General features: G+C 31.8%; 1 protein-coding gene across 2 annotated transcripts; it reads right to left on the reverse strand.

The window, feature by feature from the left end:
- Positions 1-1,388: 1,388 nt before the first annotated feature.
- Positions 1,389-6,696, reverse strand: LOC107887277 (uncharacterized). 2 transcript variants are annotated; one of them, XM_016811468.2, is made up of 4 exons: positions 6,548-6,696; positions 5,630-5,833; positions 2,547-4,568; positions 1,389-2,276 (listed from the first exon to the last, which is right to left on the reverse strand). In XM_016811468.2, exons 2-4 carry the CDS (start codon positions 5,817-5,819, stop codon positions 1,639-1,641), a joined length of 2,850 nt encoding a protein of 949 aa, XP_016666957.2. In that variant the 5' UTR covers positions 5,820-5,833; positions 6,548-6,696; the 3' UTR covers positions 1,389-1,638. The 2 variants fall into 2 exon arrangements, with proteins under 2 accessions (XP_016666957.2, XP_016666955.2); XM_016811466.2 differs by having other exon boundaries at positions 6,384-6,560.
- Between the last annotated feature and the right edge of the window lie 10,734 nt (positions 6,697-17,430).

The following is a 17,430-nucleotide window of genomic DNA, read 5'->3' on the forward strand; positions in this document are numbered from 1 at the left end:
ATCCGCCATAACTTTTAACTTTAATCTGTTCTACTACAACATCAGGGAAATAAGATTCGCTGTCTTCAATCTGCTACGCTGCAACTTCAGGGAGATAAGGCTAGCGTCTTCAATCTACTCCACTGCGACGTCAGGAAGATAAGATCCACCATCTTCGATCTACTCCACTGCAACTTCAATGAGATAAGATCTATGACTTCAATCTGCTCCACTGCTACTTCAGGAAGATAAGATTTGTAGATTTACCTATGTTGCTACACCGTCCTCTGGGGGACATGACCTGTAGAATCGATTTCATGGGCCTATACTTATGCCAAATGATTAAGATGTCATGATTAGAATGAGTCAAATGCTCCTAACTAGGTGTGTATGAATGATATTTGCATGAAATACAAAATGTCATGAGAATGATCCCTTTTTAATATTTGAGTTGTCATTGTCCGATGTTCATCAAGGTTTTGTCACTGATGTGTTTTCCTGCCTTTTTAACCATTTCCCCTCCAACAGATTGGCCATTAAAGAAGTGAATAATAACAACAAAAAGGACAAACTAGCATAAGCCAATACACCATATCGTTTACAACTATTTACTTTAAACGACTCATTTAAGCGCTAATATAACCCCCCCTTACATGCACCATTATCATTAAAGACTTCAACCAAAACACATTGTTTTGTTACAACAACTAACATTAACAAAATTGCAATTAATAGACTGATAATTGACCATTGAAGTTGATTATTCCATATCAAAGCCTAATGCGATTGGCACACCCTCAACCACCGTGAATTAAAGTCAGCGAGTTCCCAAGAAGAAGCCACCATCACGCAAGGAGACTATCAAAACTACACCAGAGGGTAAAAAGGGAAAATAAAAATCCGCCACAATAAGGAGGCCCTACCGGAGAGGGGGCAAAAAAGGGAAAACCCCTAGACAAACGATCACTGCCTTGGCCGGAAACGACGAGCAAAAAGGAAAAAGTCAAAAAAACCGACCAAAAAAGAAAAAAGACAAGCCTTATTCCATGAAGGGAGGTGTGAGCACCGGCCAGCGGCCTCTGAAGGAAGAGGCCAAGGCAAAAACTTCTTACTTGAGAGAAAAGGTTGTACAATGTAGTAAGCCAAAATTGAGTAAAATAATAAATCAACAAAAATGTAGGTTGTGTCCTAGGAAATCATGCATCCAATAACTAAAACGGAATCAACAGAAAGCGAATAAAAAATGGAAACCATGAATTGATTTCCCAACAACAAACATACTTACAGAGTCATTGACTTCTTCTCCACTACTAGTAGACTTATAAACACTAGTTATTTCTACTAACCCCAAATACGATGACAGATATTTTAGCAATATATTAATTTCAACACATAATTTAGCAATAATATAAATAAATTACTACACCTATCAAATTCTATATAACATGAATTATTAACGTATAAACATGATTATAATACACAAAAAGAAAAAACATGATACAAAACAGACTGTTAGTATTAAGCTATGTTACTTGGATTCGGATTCAAGTGTAGAAATCCGATACCAGTGAGATCTTTTTCAAGTTTTTCCTTATAAAATATTATATCTCCAAACTCATCCAAGACATGAGTAACATAGGTCCCAAATAATTTATAATCCTAATTGGCAGATGAGCAACATACAAACTGTACCCACAATGGCCTACCTTTAGCTTTCCTCTTTTCTCTCTTTCTATCAGATGGATACCTTGCAGGAGACTTCCATTCTTTCTCTGCTTCAACATTGGTTGCCTCAGCCATAGGTGTTTCAGGGCCCACCATTGAGCTTACTTTGCCTCCATCATCTCTGGGAGCCAAAACAGTGGGGTTCGCGTTTGGGTTTGGGTTCTGATTCAAGTTAGGGGACTTGGGTTTGGGTTCACTATTGGCTAAGTTCTTCAAAGGACCGTGCTGGTTTGCATTCCAGTTAGCCACCTTCTGTATGATCTCTTCATTCTTTTTTCTTCCTTGGGACTCATTTGTTGCATGAGTAAGTGAAGGAAACCAGCCAGCTCTCGGGTTTCCACCTGTTGGGGCTTCAGAAACAGCAGCAGCTTTTTGGTCACTGCCTCCACCTTCAACCAATGTCATGAAAGACGGTGGCTCAAATTCGTCGGATTTATTGAAATGTTGTTCTTTGGATGCCAGTTTTGACTTCTTTGTGTTGGCTTTCTCTGCTTCTGAAAGTGCTTGTGATCCGGTTGATGGTAAAGTTTCAGTGTCCATGGCAGCCTGGTTATCAGATTGGGTTGAAAGAACTGTTCTCCATGCAAAAAAACAAGAAATCCACTTAGTTGTTGGATTAGAATTATCAACGTTACTCGGAGTCAGGAGTCTGATGTGAAAACATTCATTTCTTTTTAAGTTCTTTCATATATTTGGAGGATCCTTAGAGAGTCCTATCACTAAACCTATGTTCTAATATCTGATTGTTATACCTGAAATCGAGTAATTATAAGATCAAACCAGTTCTTAACTTCATATAAATTCATCAATGGTAAGTTAAGTCAGACAAGATGCTAGTGTACCTGAAACAGATCCCCAGTGGCCTTCCAAACTATCAGTTCGACTATTTGATTCAATCGAAAAATCACCTACAGTTGTATCAAGTTGAGGTTTAGAAGATCCATTTTTGGCTTCCCCTTGCAAAATTGCAGCACTAGTCTGAGAAGCAGCCACTCTGGACTCTCTGTTATGACTATCATTGACAGGACCAGAATGTACCAACTCCTTTTTCAACTGATTGACTGATGTTCTCTCAAACTCGTTTCGTTCACTATTGTCAATGGCAGAAGCCATAAGATCTTCGGCTGCACACTCTCCATGTACTTTGTTACCCTTACTTATTTCAGGTTCCTTTTTGTAATCTTCACTGTTAGAAACACTATTTGACTGCGGGCCTTCAGTCTCATTCACTTCCTCGGTGACAATAGCAGATTGGTAATGAGTGCTAGTCGATTCGGATGTAGAGTCCATCTTTGTAGAAACATATCCCTCCTCCAGTCCATCTCCACTTTCAACTTCATTGATGTCAGATTTTTCAGTTTTTCTTGTCCCAATATCATCAGAGTCCTCAACTTCAAGTAAATGAAATGCTGGATTAGCATGCAATAGTGAAGAACTATCCATAGATTCACATGATGTTCTCATGTTTTTCACATAATTTTCATCTCCAACAACATTATTTAACTTTCCAGCCTTTACATCAGCATCTATAACCATAGGTTTCACATCAGGTGCATCATTTAACATGCTTCCTTGAAATCCCATCTTTTGCAAATCATCAGCAACATAGACCGGTTGCTGTTCTTTGAGAGACAGGACTTCCTGATCCTTCTCATTCTCACTTGTATCAGCGTCCAGAGGAGACAACGCATTGGACCCTTTATTTAACTCATCTGCAACATTGACCAGCTGCTGTTTTCTGAGAGACTGGACTACCCAATCCTTCTCATTCTCAGTTGTATCAGCATCAACTAATGCATCGGACCCTTTATCGATCTGAATCACATCAGCATTCCCAATCACGAACACTTCTTCAATGATAGCTTCATTATTTCCACTAAGTTTATAGCTATCTTCAATAGCAATTTCTTCATCCATTGGATTAGACACAAATGTATTGGACTTCTCCTGTGAAACATGGTCTTTGACTTTGTCCTCCTTATCAACAATTATTTCTTTAGAAGCTAAGGTCTCCGATTGAGGTAAATTCACTCTCGTATGATCTTTAAAACCTTCAAGCTTGATTTCAGCATCATCTACAACAGGAATATCATCAGGACTGCAGAGCACATAACCACTTTCTTTTTCCTTTTCCTTTTTTTCATTGACCTCATTTGAATCGACATCAATGGAAGAGTCTGTACCCTGTGCTACATCAGTCTGTAATTCAAAGGTACCCGTAGACACATTCTTATCATTTGTAGATTCAGCTTTGGACAAAAGATCATCAATGACCGTGTTGAGAGCCAAATTGTCACTATTTTCCTCTAATTCCACAATTTTGTCAGCCAAAGCAGTCTCTGAAATTAAATCCTCAGCATTTTCAGATTTCAGACCTGCATCCATTAAATTTTCTTCAAAACTAATTCCAGGGTTTCCCTTTCCATCAGTCTCATGCTCACAGTTTCCACTAATGGATGTCTTAGAAGATATATCTGAAGTTTCGTCCAGTCTCGTTTCAGAGATAGATTCTGTTTCAGATAATTTGCCAGCATGTTTGCTAGGCAAAACCAAGGCACTCGATAGGTTTTCATTAAACTTGCTTCCTTCGTTCTCATTGGCATCAGTTGCTTGCCCAACAGAGCAAGCTGCTACACTAACACCAGCATTGACTTTCCTACTCTCTTCAGAGATACCCTTTAGTGTTTCCATTTCGATTGAGACCACTTCACTAGCAGAGCCGTTTTTATCCTCGGAATCTTTACTATAGCTCAAGCCAACATCATGGTGCTCGGGTGTGCCCACTGGCAGAATAGGCATGCTTCTTGGAACAGGATTTTCATTTTGGCTTCCATCAACTGAATTCCGTGGTGATTGAAGGATATCTGCATATGTAAATGAAACCAAATTGTTAAAACTAGATCAAAAGTAATGTTGTATTACCACCTCAACCGATACCCAAAAATCACTTTGAACTTGGTCAGAATTTCATTTCTTTTATATCTGCGCTACAGTTGCGCAAGTTTAACTCATTATATGCTCGGCTGTGAGGACATTGGTATGTAGAGGTGAGTATTTGGTTTCATCAATCAGTTTGGTCGGTTTTTTTAACTTAACCAACAACCTTTAATGTTAATCAAACCGACCGAATAACTTACTTTTTTTATATATTATAGAAATAAATAAAAATGATCTATTTTAATTCGGTTAAGTTGATTGTTTTAGGTATGAATTTTAATAGCCGATAACTCACTAACTTAACCATCTTAACTGTGAGACCATAACCGCCACCTTAACAGAATGGGTCAATTAGGTCTATTATAACCGATTTTTGCTCAGCCTATTGGTATGTATCTAACATGAGTATTCAACTTCTTTCCAAGATCTCTACGTATTTGGAGGATTCTTGGAACATCATATCCCATACTCATTTCCAGATATATATCAGCCATGGATTCTTTGAGAAAATTAGAGAATTCAAACAACTTAGCCTTAAATCACACAAAGCAGTAAATTCTAATGCAAAACTTTATGATAAGTAGACGTAAACTGGTTCAGAAAAAACCGCAATCCAAACTGAATTAAAGTACGAGCAACTTCTTCTAGACATGGTTAAATCGGATATACATACTTATATCAGGCACATAACCATACCTAACGCTTATCCGAATAACGAGCAAAACATTACTAATAAAATAACATGAGTATTAGCCTGGTTGGTATCAAGGCAATAGATTCAAGCATTTATCCGAATATGGACACTTCAAATTTTCTTTTTGTGTGATATATGCATTGACACATGTATATAAAAGGGTCACATTTAAAAGTACTCTAGTATCGAGACATGGGCATAAAGGAGTAACTTCCAAAATTCCTCCATCCAACACTTATAGCCAAATCCAAGTCCAACATCAAAAAGTGGTAATAGAGATTTATTGTGAATTACCGAAATCTTCACCATCTTTGAATGAAATGGCGGAAGCAAGAGCCTTGTCGGCTTGGCTAACAATATCCGTACTCCAACCTGATTCGCCATCTTGAAATTCCGTTGCGGCGTCCGAAAATACTTCTATTTCAGATCTATTCGACATTGCTCCGACTCCTCTGATACTTTTCTCCCAACCACGCCTTTCCATAATCTTCGCCTAAACTGTATTCACCAAAATCCGTACATTCAATTAGGAATGACAACAAAAATGGAGAAAACCGAAATCGGTTTCTGAGGGAAAAAATCGTCAATCGGAAGTATTAAGAAAATATATAATCAGAATTTTTTTTAAAAACCATAAAAATGAAGGAAAGATATTCTTTAGTTTAGAAACCAGAGGGAAAAGAAAAACAACATACATACATACATACATACATACATATAAATAGTTTTTTCAATGGAAATGAAGTGAAATTAATGGCAGATTGAAGAAAAAGTTATACTAGTTTCTTTTATAAGAAACAAGAAAGCCCAGAAAGTTGGTAATCGTTTTCCCGGAAAAAAAGTCAAACAACTTTAACCAGCCTAGAAAATGATGATATATCCATCATCCATGAAAACAAAAACTAAAGTTTTTATACATATATTGTAATAAACAAGAAAACACAGGAAAGACAAACAGACAACTTCAACAAGCCCAGAAATTTATTAAATAAAAAATAAAAATCATTAAAAATTTTGAAGAAAAAAAAGGAAAGGAAAAAAGAAAAACCAGAGGATTGATTCTTTTCCTGCTCTTGATTATCCATAACAAAAGAGATCAAGAAGAAGCAAAAAGTAGAGAGTGTTTAGATATGAGAAAATACAGAGAAACAGTGAGGAAGAAAACGAGAGAAGAAATTGATTTTAAGGCAAGAAGAGAGGAGATTGACTTACTAATGAAAGTTGTATAAAGTAAGTAATGTGAAAATGGATACATAATCCAATCCCATTTCAGTTGAATGCATCTCATTTTACAATAAAAATGAGTTGGGTTCCTTTTTTTGGCCAATCAAAATATTAAAACAATAATATTAGAATGTAATGATTGAAAATATATTAGGTTTTGTGGTAAAAGTAGTATAGTAGTCTATCCTAGATTTCATTTGGGTTTTTTTTATTGAAAAAATGGCAAATGGATTCCATACGTCTGATGAAAAGATAAATAATGATTTCGTCAAAATTGTACTTTTAAAGTTTTTAACTCCCTCTTAGAATAAAGAAAAATAATTTTAAAAAAAATTAGAAAATACTAAAACGATTTCTTTAGTTATGAGATTTCGGCTTACAATTTGTTCAAACAACATCATTAATAATATTAGATAGAGAATAACCAAATAAGAAATTATACTTTTAAAGTTAAATGTTTATTCGAGGTTACACTTTTATTAAATTTAATCCATATTCTTAACATTTCAACTAACATGTCACTCTTGTGCATTTCTACTTTTAGAATTTTCATTGAATATTGAAAAATTTTTGTAATTCTTTTTTATCACTATTTATTTATGATTTTTTTTTAATTTTAGTAATTTATAACTTATCTGTTTACTCTGTTTTATATAAGATAAAATAAAAAAGATTGAGTGTCAATATATTTTAAATAAGGGGAAATTGAATAAAAAAGTCACTAGACTAAATTTATTATTATTTTTTATATATAAAATACTAAAATCAGCATTTAATAATATAATTTAATTGATAAATTATTTTACTCCATATAAAATATAAAGATTAATTTATCATCGAGAGAGTAGAGAGACTCTAATGATACTTTTAATTGTATATTTTAAGTTTTCATAAAATATATATGTGAAAATAAACTTTAATTATTTATTTATAAAAATAGATAGTTTGAGTGAAACTAATATTTTTAACCTACTTGAATATATGCCGGCTTGAAATATATATATATAATTTCGACCCGAATATCTGAGTTTGAAAACCGAAAATTATATATTAAAAAAATTCAATTAAAACTATGAGCTAGACTGAGATACATGAATTTATTAATTGAGTTTAATTAATCTAAAATTAAATGGAGTGTAATAATTGAAGAGTGTGAAGTGGAAGTATGTATAAAATATTACATAATAATAAACAGATAAAAAGACAGAAAATAGAAAGATGTAAGGTAGTAGCTGTAGCAGGTGATCAAAACTATGGTTCCACGTGGACCTACCCATTCTTTGACTGACCTCTCCTTTTCTCAAGCGGGGTCAGACAAAAACAAATTGGGTAAACTACACTACAACTCATCCAACTATGGGCTATTTTCTATTTTAATCATTTAATTATTAATTTTTAAAAATTGATCACGCAATTATAAATTTATTTTTAGTCACCTAATTATAATTTTTCTAAAATTGGTTATCCAACTAATAAGATTTTTTTTATTATCCATTTTTGTTAATTGCAAGGTGACATAGTAATTAAAAAATTAGTATAATAATAAATTTAGCTCTTAATTTTTACATCTTATATCAATTTAGCCATAATTTCAAAAAGAAAATCTCAAAATTTACAAATGATGGATCCTAATTCTTAAAAAAAAAGGAATACATAAAAATACATAAATATTTTCAAAAAAATAAATCTAAAAAAATTAAAAAAGAACCCAAAAATGAAAAACGATTTCATTGTTAGATATTAACAGACAAAAACAATTCATTTATTAAAAACAATAACAGTTTCCAAGTGAAAATGGCTCAAGAATTTTCAAATCTAAGCTTCTCTTGGGTTAATATGGGAGAAATGGGGAGAGGAAGAGGGTAGAGAGAAATGGAAAGGGTTTTTAATTTTTATTGGGTTCCCCGTCCTTAGCCTTAGGTTTATTATTATATAATTTCAACATAATTAACAGAGTTTTCAGAAACCATCACATGAAAAATTCATTCTTTAATGGAAACAGTTGATAGCATTAATCTTAGAACTAAGATTCGATATAAGGCTTAAATTACAAATTTTGGTGAAATACAGGCAGCACTGATAATGTTTATCGCACAGATTTCAACTTCCATATCGATGTTGTAGACAATTCAAAGCTCTTTGAACAACATAGTTTTCCTACTTATCTTTGGCCACCAAAACCAAACCATCCATCCCGGAGGATTGCAAGCATTGCTCCACCAGATGACTTCATTGCAGGGTTTTGGAGTCCTACCACACTTTCCCTGTGGGATCTTGTGCTAGGAATGCCACATATCAAATTCAGCTGGACCTTTGATTCGGGTGATGAATTCCTTCTAACACTTGATTTTGTTGTTGAATTCTGAGTATGATTTCTAATTTCTTTTGGAAGTAGGATTTTCAACTTCTCCCAACAACGGCATTAGTCTGACTTATGGTCCCCAAAATTCGCTATGTTGCTATATTTAGCATAATCATAAAAATTTATATAAATTAATTTAGAGATAGGTTATAATGGGTTATACCCTAATATAAATTTATAATAATATATAACTTTTTTTTCAAACAATCTCATTATAGGTTATAATCATTTTTTTACATAATACTTAGAACTATTCATAATTAGGGGTTTACAAATTTCAGGTAAAACCAAATTAATTCGGTTAACTGATCGAATTCAGTTAATCGGTCGGTTAACCGAATTAATTCGATTGGGGTCGGTTAATAATTTTTTAGAAGTTTAATTAACGGTTAATTCGGTTCGAAGTTTAATTTTATATTTTTTATATACATTTTACATATATTAAATTCAATTAAATTTTTATATGTTTTATATTTATTTTAACCAAAAAAAATATAAATTTCGGTTAACCAACCGAATTAACCGAAAAAGTTTGGTTCGGTTACTTTTTTTTTGAATTTTTTTTTTCGATTAACGTTTAAAGGTTTTAAATGGTTAGTTAATGATAGTTCGGATAGGTTAACCGGTCAGTTAACCAATTGAACACCCCTACCCATAATCACTTAAAAATAAGTTTTACAAATTGTCCAAAACTTTTATAACACTTCTTATAAATAATATATTTTTTTGTTATAATTTTAGAAACTTACTTTTCATAAATAAATTATGATAAAAAACACTATAACATTTTTTTCGGATAAATATATTATTTTTATAATATATAACATACACACATAAATAAGTTATATCATATTTCTTAACTGTAACTTTTTATAAATAAATATTTTATAATACTTTTATAACATGTAAATTATTTTTTATAATAAACCTTTTTTCATAACTTTAGAAATTTTTTAAGATTTAAATAATATAGTTTTTGTTATAACTTTATAAAACATACACATTATTTTTTTAGTTCAAGTTGCTTGATTTCCATAAAAGAATTACACAGTTTTATGTACTAGAAGTTAGATTACATTTTGTCATTTTTATTAAAAACAAAAAAATTAGTCATTACACGTTAGTTCAAATAGTAAATTGTTCTTTCTTCTTTTTTTTTTTGTTAAAACTTTCATCAATTTTTACAATTAAAAATTGGTGTAGCTAACGGAATAACTAGACAAATATACGCGACATGTTTTCTGTACCTCGTGCTGATATACAAGACCAATTTTTAATAGTAAAAATAAATAATTTTTATTACAAAAAGATTAATTTACTTTTTTATTTAACGTATATAAATTAATACTTATTTTTTAAATAAAAAAACAAAATACAACCTAACTTGTAGTTTTAGTTTTGATTTTGATAGAAAAAACAAGTTAGAGATAATAGTTAATTACTATGAATTTGTAATCTTATAATTTGTTTCAATCTTTTTGTAATTTTGGGAGAAATTTGTTGTCATGATGGTTTTTTTTTAATTTTATAAAATTAATAAAACATGTTTAAAACATTTAAAATTTTATAAAAAAATATAAAAATTATTAAAAATCATAAAAAATTCATAAAATATAAAATATAAAATATTAAAAATATTAAAATTGACATACATTTATAGAAATGATAAAAAATTATAAAAACTTTTAAAAATTATAAAAAAACTAATAAATTTTAATAAATTATTAAGTATATAATTAATAAAATATATTTAAAATTTTATAAAAACTTGTAAAAATTCATAAAAACTTATAAATAATATAAAAATTCTAATAAATTAAAAATTTTAAAAAAAATTTAAAAAAGCCATTTAAACCCCTAAAATCATAATGAACATATGACATTACACTAACCATTGGATAATGAGAATAGTCATAAGGTCATTAGGGTCATTTTCATATTGAATAAAATGTTTCCTATATTCCAAAAATAAAATGATAATTACGGGACCCTCTCCTATTTATTAATAAATTATTATTATTTTCAGTCAAAAAAAATTATTATTATTTAAAAAAATTATCTCTAATTTTTTAGGTTCGGTACAATAATTTGGACTTTAAAAGTTGGAAACTGTTTGCTAAGTATTGTATGATATAAAATATTTTTGGTACAATTAGATACTATCAAACCAAAATTTTATTATTCAACTATTAGCATTTGTCAAATGAAATTTTCTAACCAAAGTTTTTAGAACCAGACTGGTGGTCAAATCAGTCAGGCCACCGGTTTGCCTGTTCAACTGGTTCATCTAGTTCAATTGAATACAAATTAAAAAATAAAAAATTGGTTCAACCGTCCAATTCCCAAGTCAACTAATCTAATAGCTTTCTTCGAATTAGTTCCCTTGCCGATTTTGGCCTAACCAATCTGACCTATTAATCTGATCCAATTCAAGTTTTTATGATTTTTTTTTATAATTTTTACAATTTTATATCAATTTTAATATTTTAATTATTTTTTATGATTTTTAAGTTTTTAAGAATTTTAATAATTTTTTATAAAATTTTAAATATGTTTTATTAATTTTATATTTTTTATAATTTTTATAATTTTTAGATTTTATTAGTTTTTTATGTTTTTATAATATTTATAGTTTTTATTATTTTATTATTTTTATAATTTTATATCAATTTTAATATTTTAAATATTTTTAAAATTTTTAAAATACTTTGAATATTTATATTTTAATACTAGCGTTAAAGTATTCGTCTATTGGCTATAAGGATTTAATTATAGGGAATTTTCAAGTGAAGAAAGAATATGCCCAACAAAGAGTACGCCTCAAAGTTTTGGCTAAGCATGAAAAACCTACCAAGTGTATGAGAAAGCTGTAGGAGACTTAATTGTATTTAAAATCACGCTATACGTGAGTCACTGCCAAGGTATAGTATGCTTAGTTTGCATGAGCGTTGTTCAAGTTAGTTCTTGTAACAAGATTAGTTGGGAGTCAACTAGATTGATTTGACCCTCCCTATAACATCGATCTTCGCTGAATTTTCTTTTATTTTCCCCTCGAATTTTGTAGGAAATCAAGGGACAATTTCAATAAGCATTGCTACTTGGCAAAATCCACAAAAGTGAACTGGGAGTATATATATAGTGAAGGGGGATTATAGATGGTTTTTTCTTTTCTTTCTACATTCTAATTCTTCTTTCTAATCTAAATATTCTCTTCTTCTTCGTTAAATTAGAGCTAAGATTTTGTTTAATCAATGGATGATTCAACCTTTTGGTAAGTTTTATAGCTTTGCATGTTGCGATTGTTGAAGAGTAGAGATGTTAAAAGATGTAAGAACTGTAGGGTGTGAGTGGAAGGCCCTACGTAGGGGTCACATATAGTTGAAATGTTAGTAAACAATTTGCAAATGAGGATTTTAATGGAAATTTCATGATTCTTTTAAGCAATTGCTGCTACTAGATTGGGAAGGACTATCAAAACAGAAGCTCCGGGCCAAGGTTAAGGTGGGTCTCTAGTGAGTCTCTAGACCCGACTCTTGCATGTCATTTTATGATGAATCTTTTAATGGTTGATGTCCTTGTATTTGTGCATGTCTTCTTGAAGAGTTATTATAACAGTCCGTTTTTAGTCAAATCGAAACAGTGGTTTTGAAACCACAAATCCGAGGTTAAAATATTTATTTTATTATTATTTTAATGTTTACAGTATGATTTGTATTGGTGTGAAAATTTTGTGAAGTAATTTTATTGTTTGAATGCTTAATTCGGTAAAAAGGACTAAATCGCGTAAGTGCAAAATTTGTGTACTATTAGTTAAATGTGTCTAATACCTATGTTTTACTAAAGTGAATGTCCTTATGTTGAATTACACCATTATAATGATGGGTGGACAATTAAGGGTTTATAATAGGTGTTTTAAATGGTTTATTAGTAATGTTAATTTGGTAATTTGGTTATTATGATATAATAAATAAAACAAAAACAATTTTATGTCCATCTTTATGTCTTCAACCAATTTTGAGAAAAAAAAAATAGCCATGAGAGAAGCTTTACATTTGGCCTAGGTATTTTTGCTCAATTAGATATGGTTTTTGTCCTCTTTTTTAATGATTTCTACTTTTTTGAGATCGTTGCATCTAGTACTAGCTAGCCCAGGGACTAATTTGAAAAATTGTTAAAAACTTATCATGTTTTCATTGTTGAATTCTTGAGTAATTTGATGATTTATGATAGATTTGGAAGGTTTAATGTTAGATTAATAGTTTTTGTAAAGTGATTTTTTGACAAAAATGTCAAAAAGGGGTTAAATTGAGAAAATGTGAAATATAATGGTTAAAAGTGTAAATAAATGAAAATTATGGGCTAATAGGGGCACTATGGTAATTCGGATAGCATGGGTTAGTCTTGAATTTCATTAATTTGTGATTTTGTGAAATAAGGACTAAATTGTAAAAAATATGAAATTTGTAGGGCAAAAGTGTAAATGTGTTTTAAAGTGTATTTGGAGTAAATTGAATGAATAGATGATTGAATAAGTTAATTTTGAATATATTTAGATAAAAAAAGTGAAATACGGACTTGGATCAGGGAAAAGGTAAAGTTATCGACTAATCGACTCGATTCGCTGTTTTCATATCTGAGGTAAGTTCGTATGTATTAAGTATTGTAATAATTATGCTTATAGTTCTTTGATATTGCATAAATTGTATATACGAGACTACAGATATTTCGACGACAAATCCGTTATTTGTGGCACTTAGTGTGCGATACGATATAGCTTCGGCTATATATGGCACTTAGTGTACGATTCGACATTGCTTCGGCTATATATGGAACTTAGTGTGCAATTTGAGATAGCTTCAGCTATGTACGGCACTTAGTGTGTGAGATATTGAGTATGACACTCAGTGTGCGAGACATTGAGAACTCAACGGCATTCTGTGTATGTATGAGCTTGTTATGGATTGGTACATGTATGTACATGTATATTATAAGCTTAAAATCGAAGAAGTTACAAAGTTTGTATATAAGCTTATGAATAAGCAGTTGAAAGGTTTGTTAGTAATCATAAAGTACATGGTAACATGTTTAGATTGATGAATGTTGTATTTGTGATTAGTTAAGTTTATATCATACAAGCTTACTAAGCTATTAAGCTTACTTTGTGTTATTTTTCTATGTTTTATAGTGAATCAAGGCTAGCTCGGACCCGGGAGTCATCGGAAACATCATCACACTATCAAACACCTAAGTTGGTATTTATGGATTATAAATATTTGTCATATGGAATGTATAGGCTAGAAGTGGTATTTTGGTTGTGATTATAGCCATGAGATTTGGCTTGTAAATTATATATGTTTTGGTTTGTATATATAGCCATGAGTGATGGTTTATTTTGGTATGTTTGGTATGAATGTGGATTGATTTGTGGAGTATAAAATGCTTGAGAAATACCTTGATGAGGTATGATTTTAGATGTTGTGTGGTTGTTTATAAGGAAGTTATGTGATTGTGAATTATGATAAATGAATTATATAGATTGATATTGTTTTAGCATGTTTTTAGCTAAGTAAATGGTAGTGATTGAGATTTGGAATAGATGAAATTATAATGGCATGAATTGTGCATTTGGTTGATGATTTTGGCTGCCTAATTGTATGATGAAATGGTACCATTTTGGTTGTTTAGGTGAGCATGAATAAGGGGGGCAAATTGGCCTTGCAAATGGCTTATTTTTGTCTACCCGGGCAGAGACACGGGCTTGTGTCTCAGCCGTGTGTGACACACGGTCATGTTACACAGTCGTGTGTCCACTGATGATGAAATTGAAATAAAGTCAGTATACTCCACACGGTCTCACACACGACTGTGTGACTGGCCGTGTGGTACAAGCCAGCCTAATTGGCACATGACCTAGCACACAGGCGTATGACTTGGCCGTGTTGCATAAGTCAGTATACCCTACAGTTTTGGCACGGCCTGGCACATCGGCGTGTGTGGCCACTTTGAAGGGCACACGGGCTAGACACACGAACATGTGGTTGACCATGTAACCCAAGTCAGTATGTATGCCCTGTTTTCACACGGCCTGAGACACAGGCGTGTCTGGAGCCGTGTGCCTCACACGGGCGTGTGACCCCTGTATGGTTGAAATTTTTCTAAGTTTCCAAGATTTTCATATGTTATCTGTTTAGTCCCGAACCACTTCTAAAGCATGTTTAAAGCCTTGTAGGCCCTTATAAGAGACAATGTGATTGTATTGAATTATTTATGAGAATGAATGCTTTATGTTTGAAAAATGTATGCCATATGTTGTGAATTGATTGGTAATACCTCATAACCCTACTCCAACGACGGATAAGGATTATGGGTGTTATAGTTATTGTACATATGTGTGTTGGTGTTTTCTATGAAGCATCTGCTAAATGAAGTGTACGATGTGATGCATGAATATGACGATGTGTGGTAAGAATGCATGGGAGATTATGCGTTGGGAAGTATGATTTTGTTATGGGTATGAGTGAAATCTGTGTAAAATGTGTTCATTATGTTTAATATGAATGATGCATGACAAAGTAAGGTTGGAGTAAGGGGGTTCGAGTAGAGTGTCGGGAAAATATGTGATATGATAATAGACCCCGGGATGGTGCTTTGAAGGCGTCCATCCGGACAATAAACACGAAGGCCAATACGGCGAATATGTAGTCTTTCGGGATAGTAAACACAAGAAAAGGCCAGTGTGGCAGATTTGTAAAAAGACCATGGCCATGACATATTCTGGAATGGCGGATGAGTCGCATTTGTCTACTAGGATTTCTGTGTGTCCCGGGGGCGATGATGGGCAAACCTCAAGCAATGTTGAGTTTAGGCAAATCCATATCATCAAATATGACATTTATGTGGTGCCTTGGTGACAAATATTAAGAAGCTCATAAGAGTTGTGGTATGTCCACAACACATGCAGGATCACAATCAATCGGGATGCTCTTCAGAGCTATTAGCAAAAAGCTCACAAGAACCATATAACAGGAAGCTCATGAGAGCTAATAACGGGTTGCTCTTTCGAGCTGTGGTGTGTCCGCAACACATGCAAGACCACAACCAATTCGGAAACCCTATATCCACTGAATTTAATTTAATCAAATGGGACTTAATACATGTCGATCATCGTCGGATATCTAATTAATTTCATACATGGAAATTACACAATTCATAAACACAAAATTCAATTCAAAAATATAAATATACAATTTAGTTACACGAATTTACCTCGATAAATATTCGTAGACTTGTAAGCTACTAATCCGATACTTTTTCTTTTCCTTGTTCTAACTCCATATTTGGTTTATCCGGATCTAATTAAGCAAAATAAGTTGGCTTGAGCTTAAGTTTCCATGGCTAGGGTTTCCATGTTTTAATTTTGGGAAAGATGATGAAAAATGATGATATTTTGTTATTTAATTAATTTATAATCTTTATTTTATCATCTTTCCAATTTAATCCTTTTCTTTTCTTAAATTTCCAATGATGAATCATCATACTTATCTAGTAACTCCACTAATTAGTTTATTTTCCATATAAGGACCTCCAATTTTAAATTCCATAGTTATTTGATCACTTTAGCTACTAGAATTCAACTTTTGCATTCTATGCAATTTGGTCCTTTTTATCATATTAAACATGTAATCTGTAAAAATTTCCTAACAAAATTTTTATACGATATCTCGATCATAATGCAGACCATTAAATAATATTAAAATAATTTTTCTTCTAGACTTGAATTTGTGGTCTTAAAACTATTGTTCTGATTTCACTAAAAACGGATTGTTACATAGTTAGTTTTATTTTAATTGTTTGGTAACTTAGCATAGAAGTTCCTAGAACATACATACTACATGCAAAGTTCAACCTAGGGACTCATCTGGCTTCCATCTTTCTCAAGTCCAAAGATCCAGATCCAGACTTTCTTTAGAAGATCAACAACAACCACTATTATAGAGCACATAAACTCGTCAAAATTCACTCGCATACCTCTTTTTCTGTCATCTTTAGCACTTACATCCCTCATTATGGTTGTATGTCCTTAACCTTACCTAGCTGCTCAGACTTACTCTTTTTCCACAGCATATCAAGGAAGACCATGGATCTTACCTTAACATGGAACACTCATGTGTGATGATCCAAATCAACACCTCTATTTTTATAAAGGAATGAGGCACTTTAAATTGCTTTAGATCTAGACCAGGGAAATACTTCCTAAAGAAAGTGGAAGAAAATGTAACACCCCTAATCCGTAACCGTCGCTGGAATAGGTTAAGAGGCATTACCAGACCTGTAACTCAATTCAAAACATTCATTTAAAAAATTCCATCTCATTTCAGTTACCATTAATCATTCACATTCAAAATGTACTTAAATCAATCATACAAAGTATTAATCATGCGTTTGGGACTAAATTGATAACATATAAAAATTTCAGAAACTTAGAAAATTTTTAAATTTTCAAGTGACA

This window comes from Gossypium hirsutum, chromosome A03 (assembly GCF_007990345.1).
Source record: "Gossypium hirsutum isolate 1008001.06 chromosome A03, Gossypium_hirsutum_v2.1, whole genome shotgun sequence".
Classification (NCBI taxonomy): domain Eukaryota; kingdom Viridiplantae; phylum Streptophyta; class Magnoliopsida; order Malvales; family Malvaceae; genus Gossypium; species Gossypium hirsutum.

Excerpts from the sequence above, each read along its gene's own strand:
- LOC107887277 (XM_016811468.2), bottom strand. The coding sequence starts at position 5,819 with ATGGAAAGGCGTGGTTGGGAGAAAAGTATCAGAGGAGTCGGAGCAATG. Across the intron at positions 4,569-5,629 it reads CAAAGATGGTGAAGATTTCG|ATATCCTTCAATCACCACGG; the intron begins GTAATTCACAAT and ends TTACATATGCAG. Across the intron at positions 2,277-2,546 it reads CCACTGGGGATCTGTTTCAG|TTCTTTCAACCCAATCTGAT; the intron begins GTACACTAGCAT and ends CATGGAGAACAG.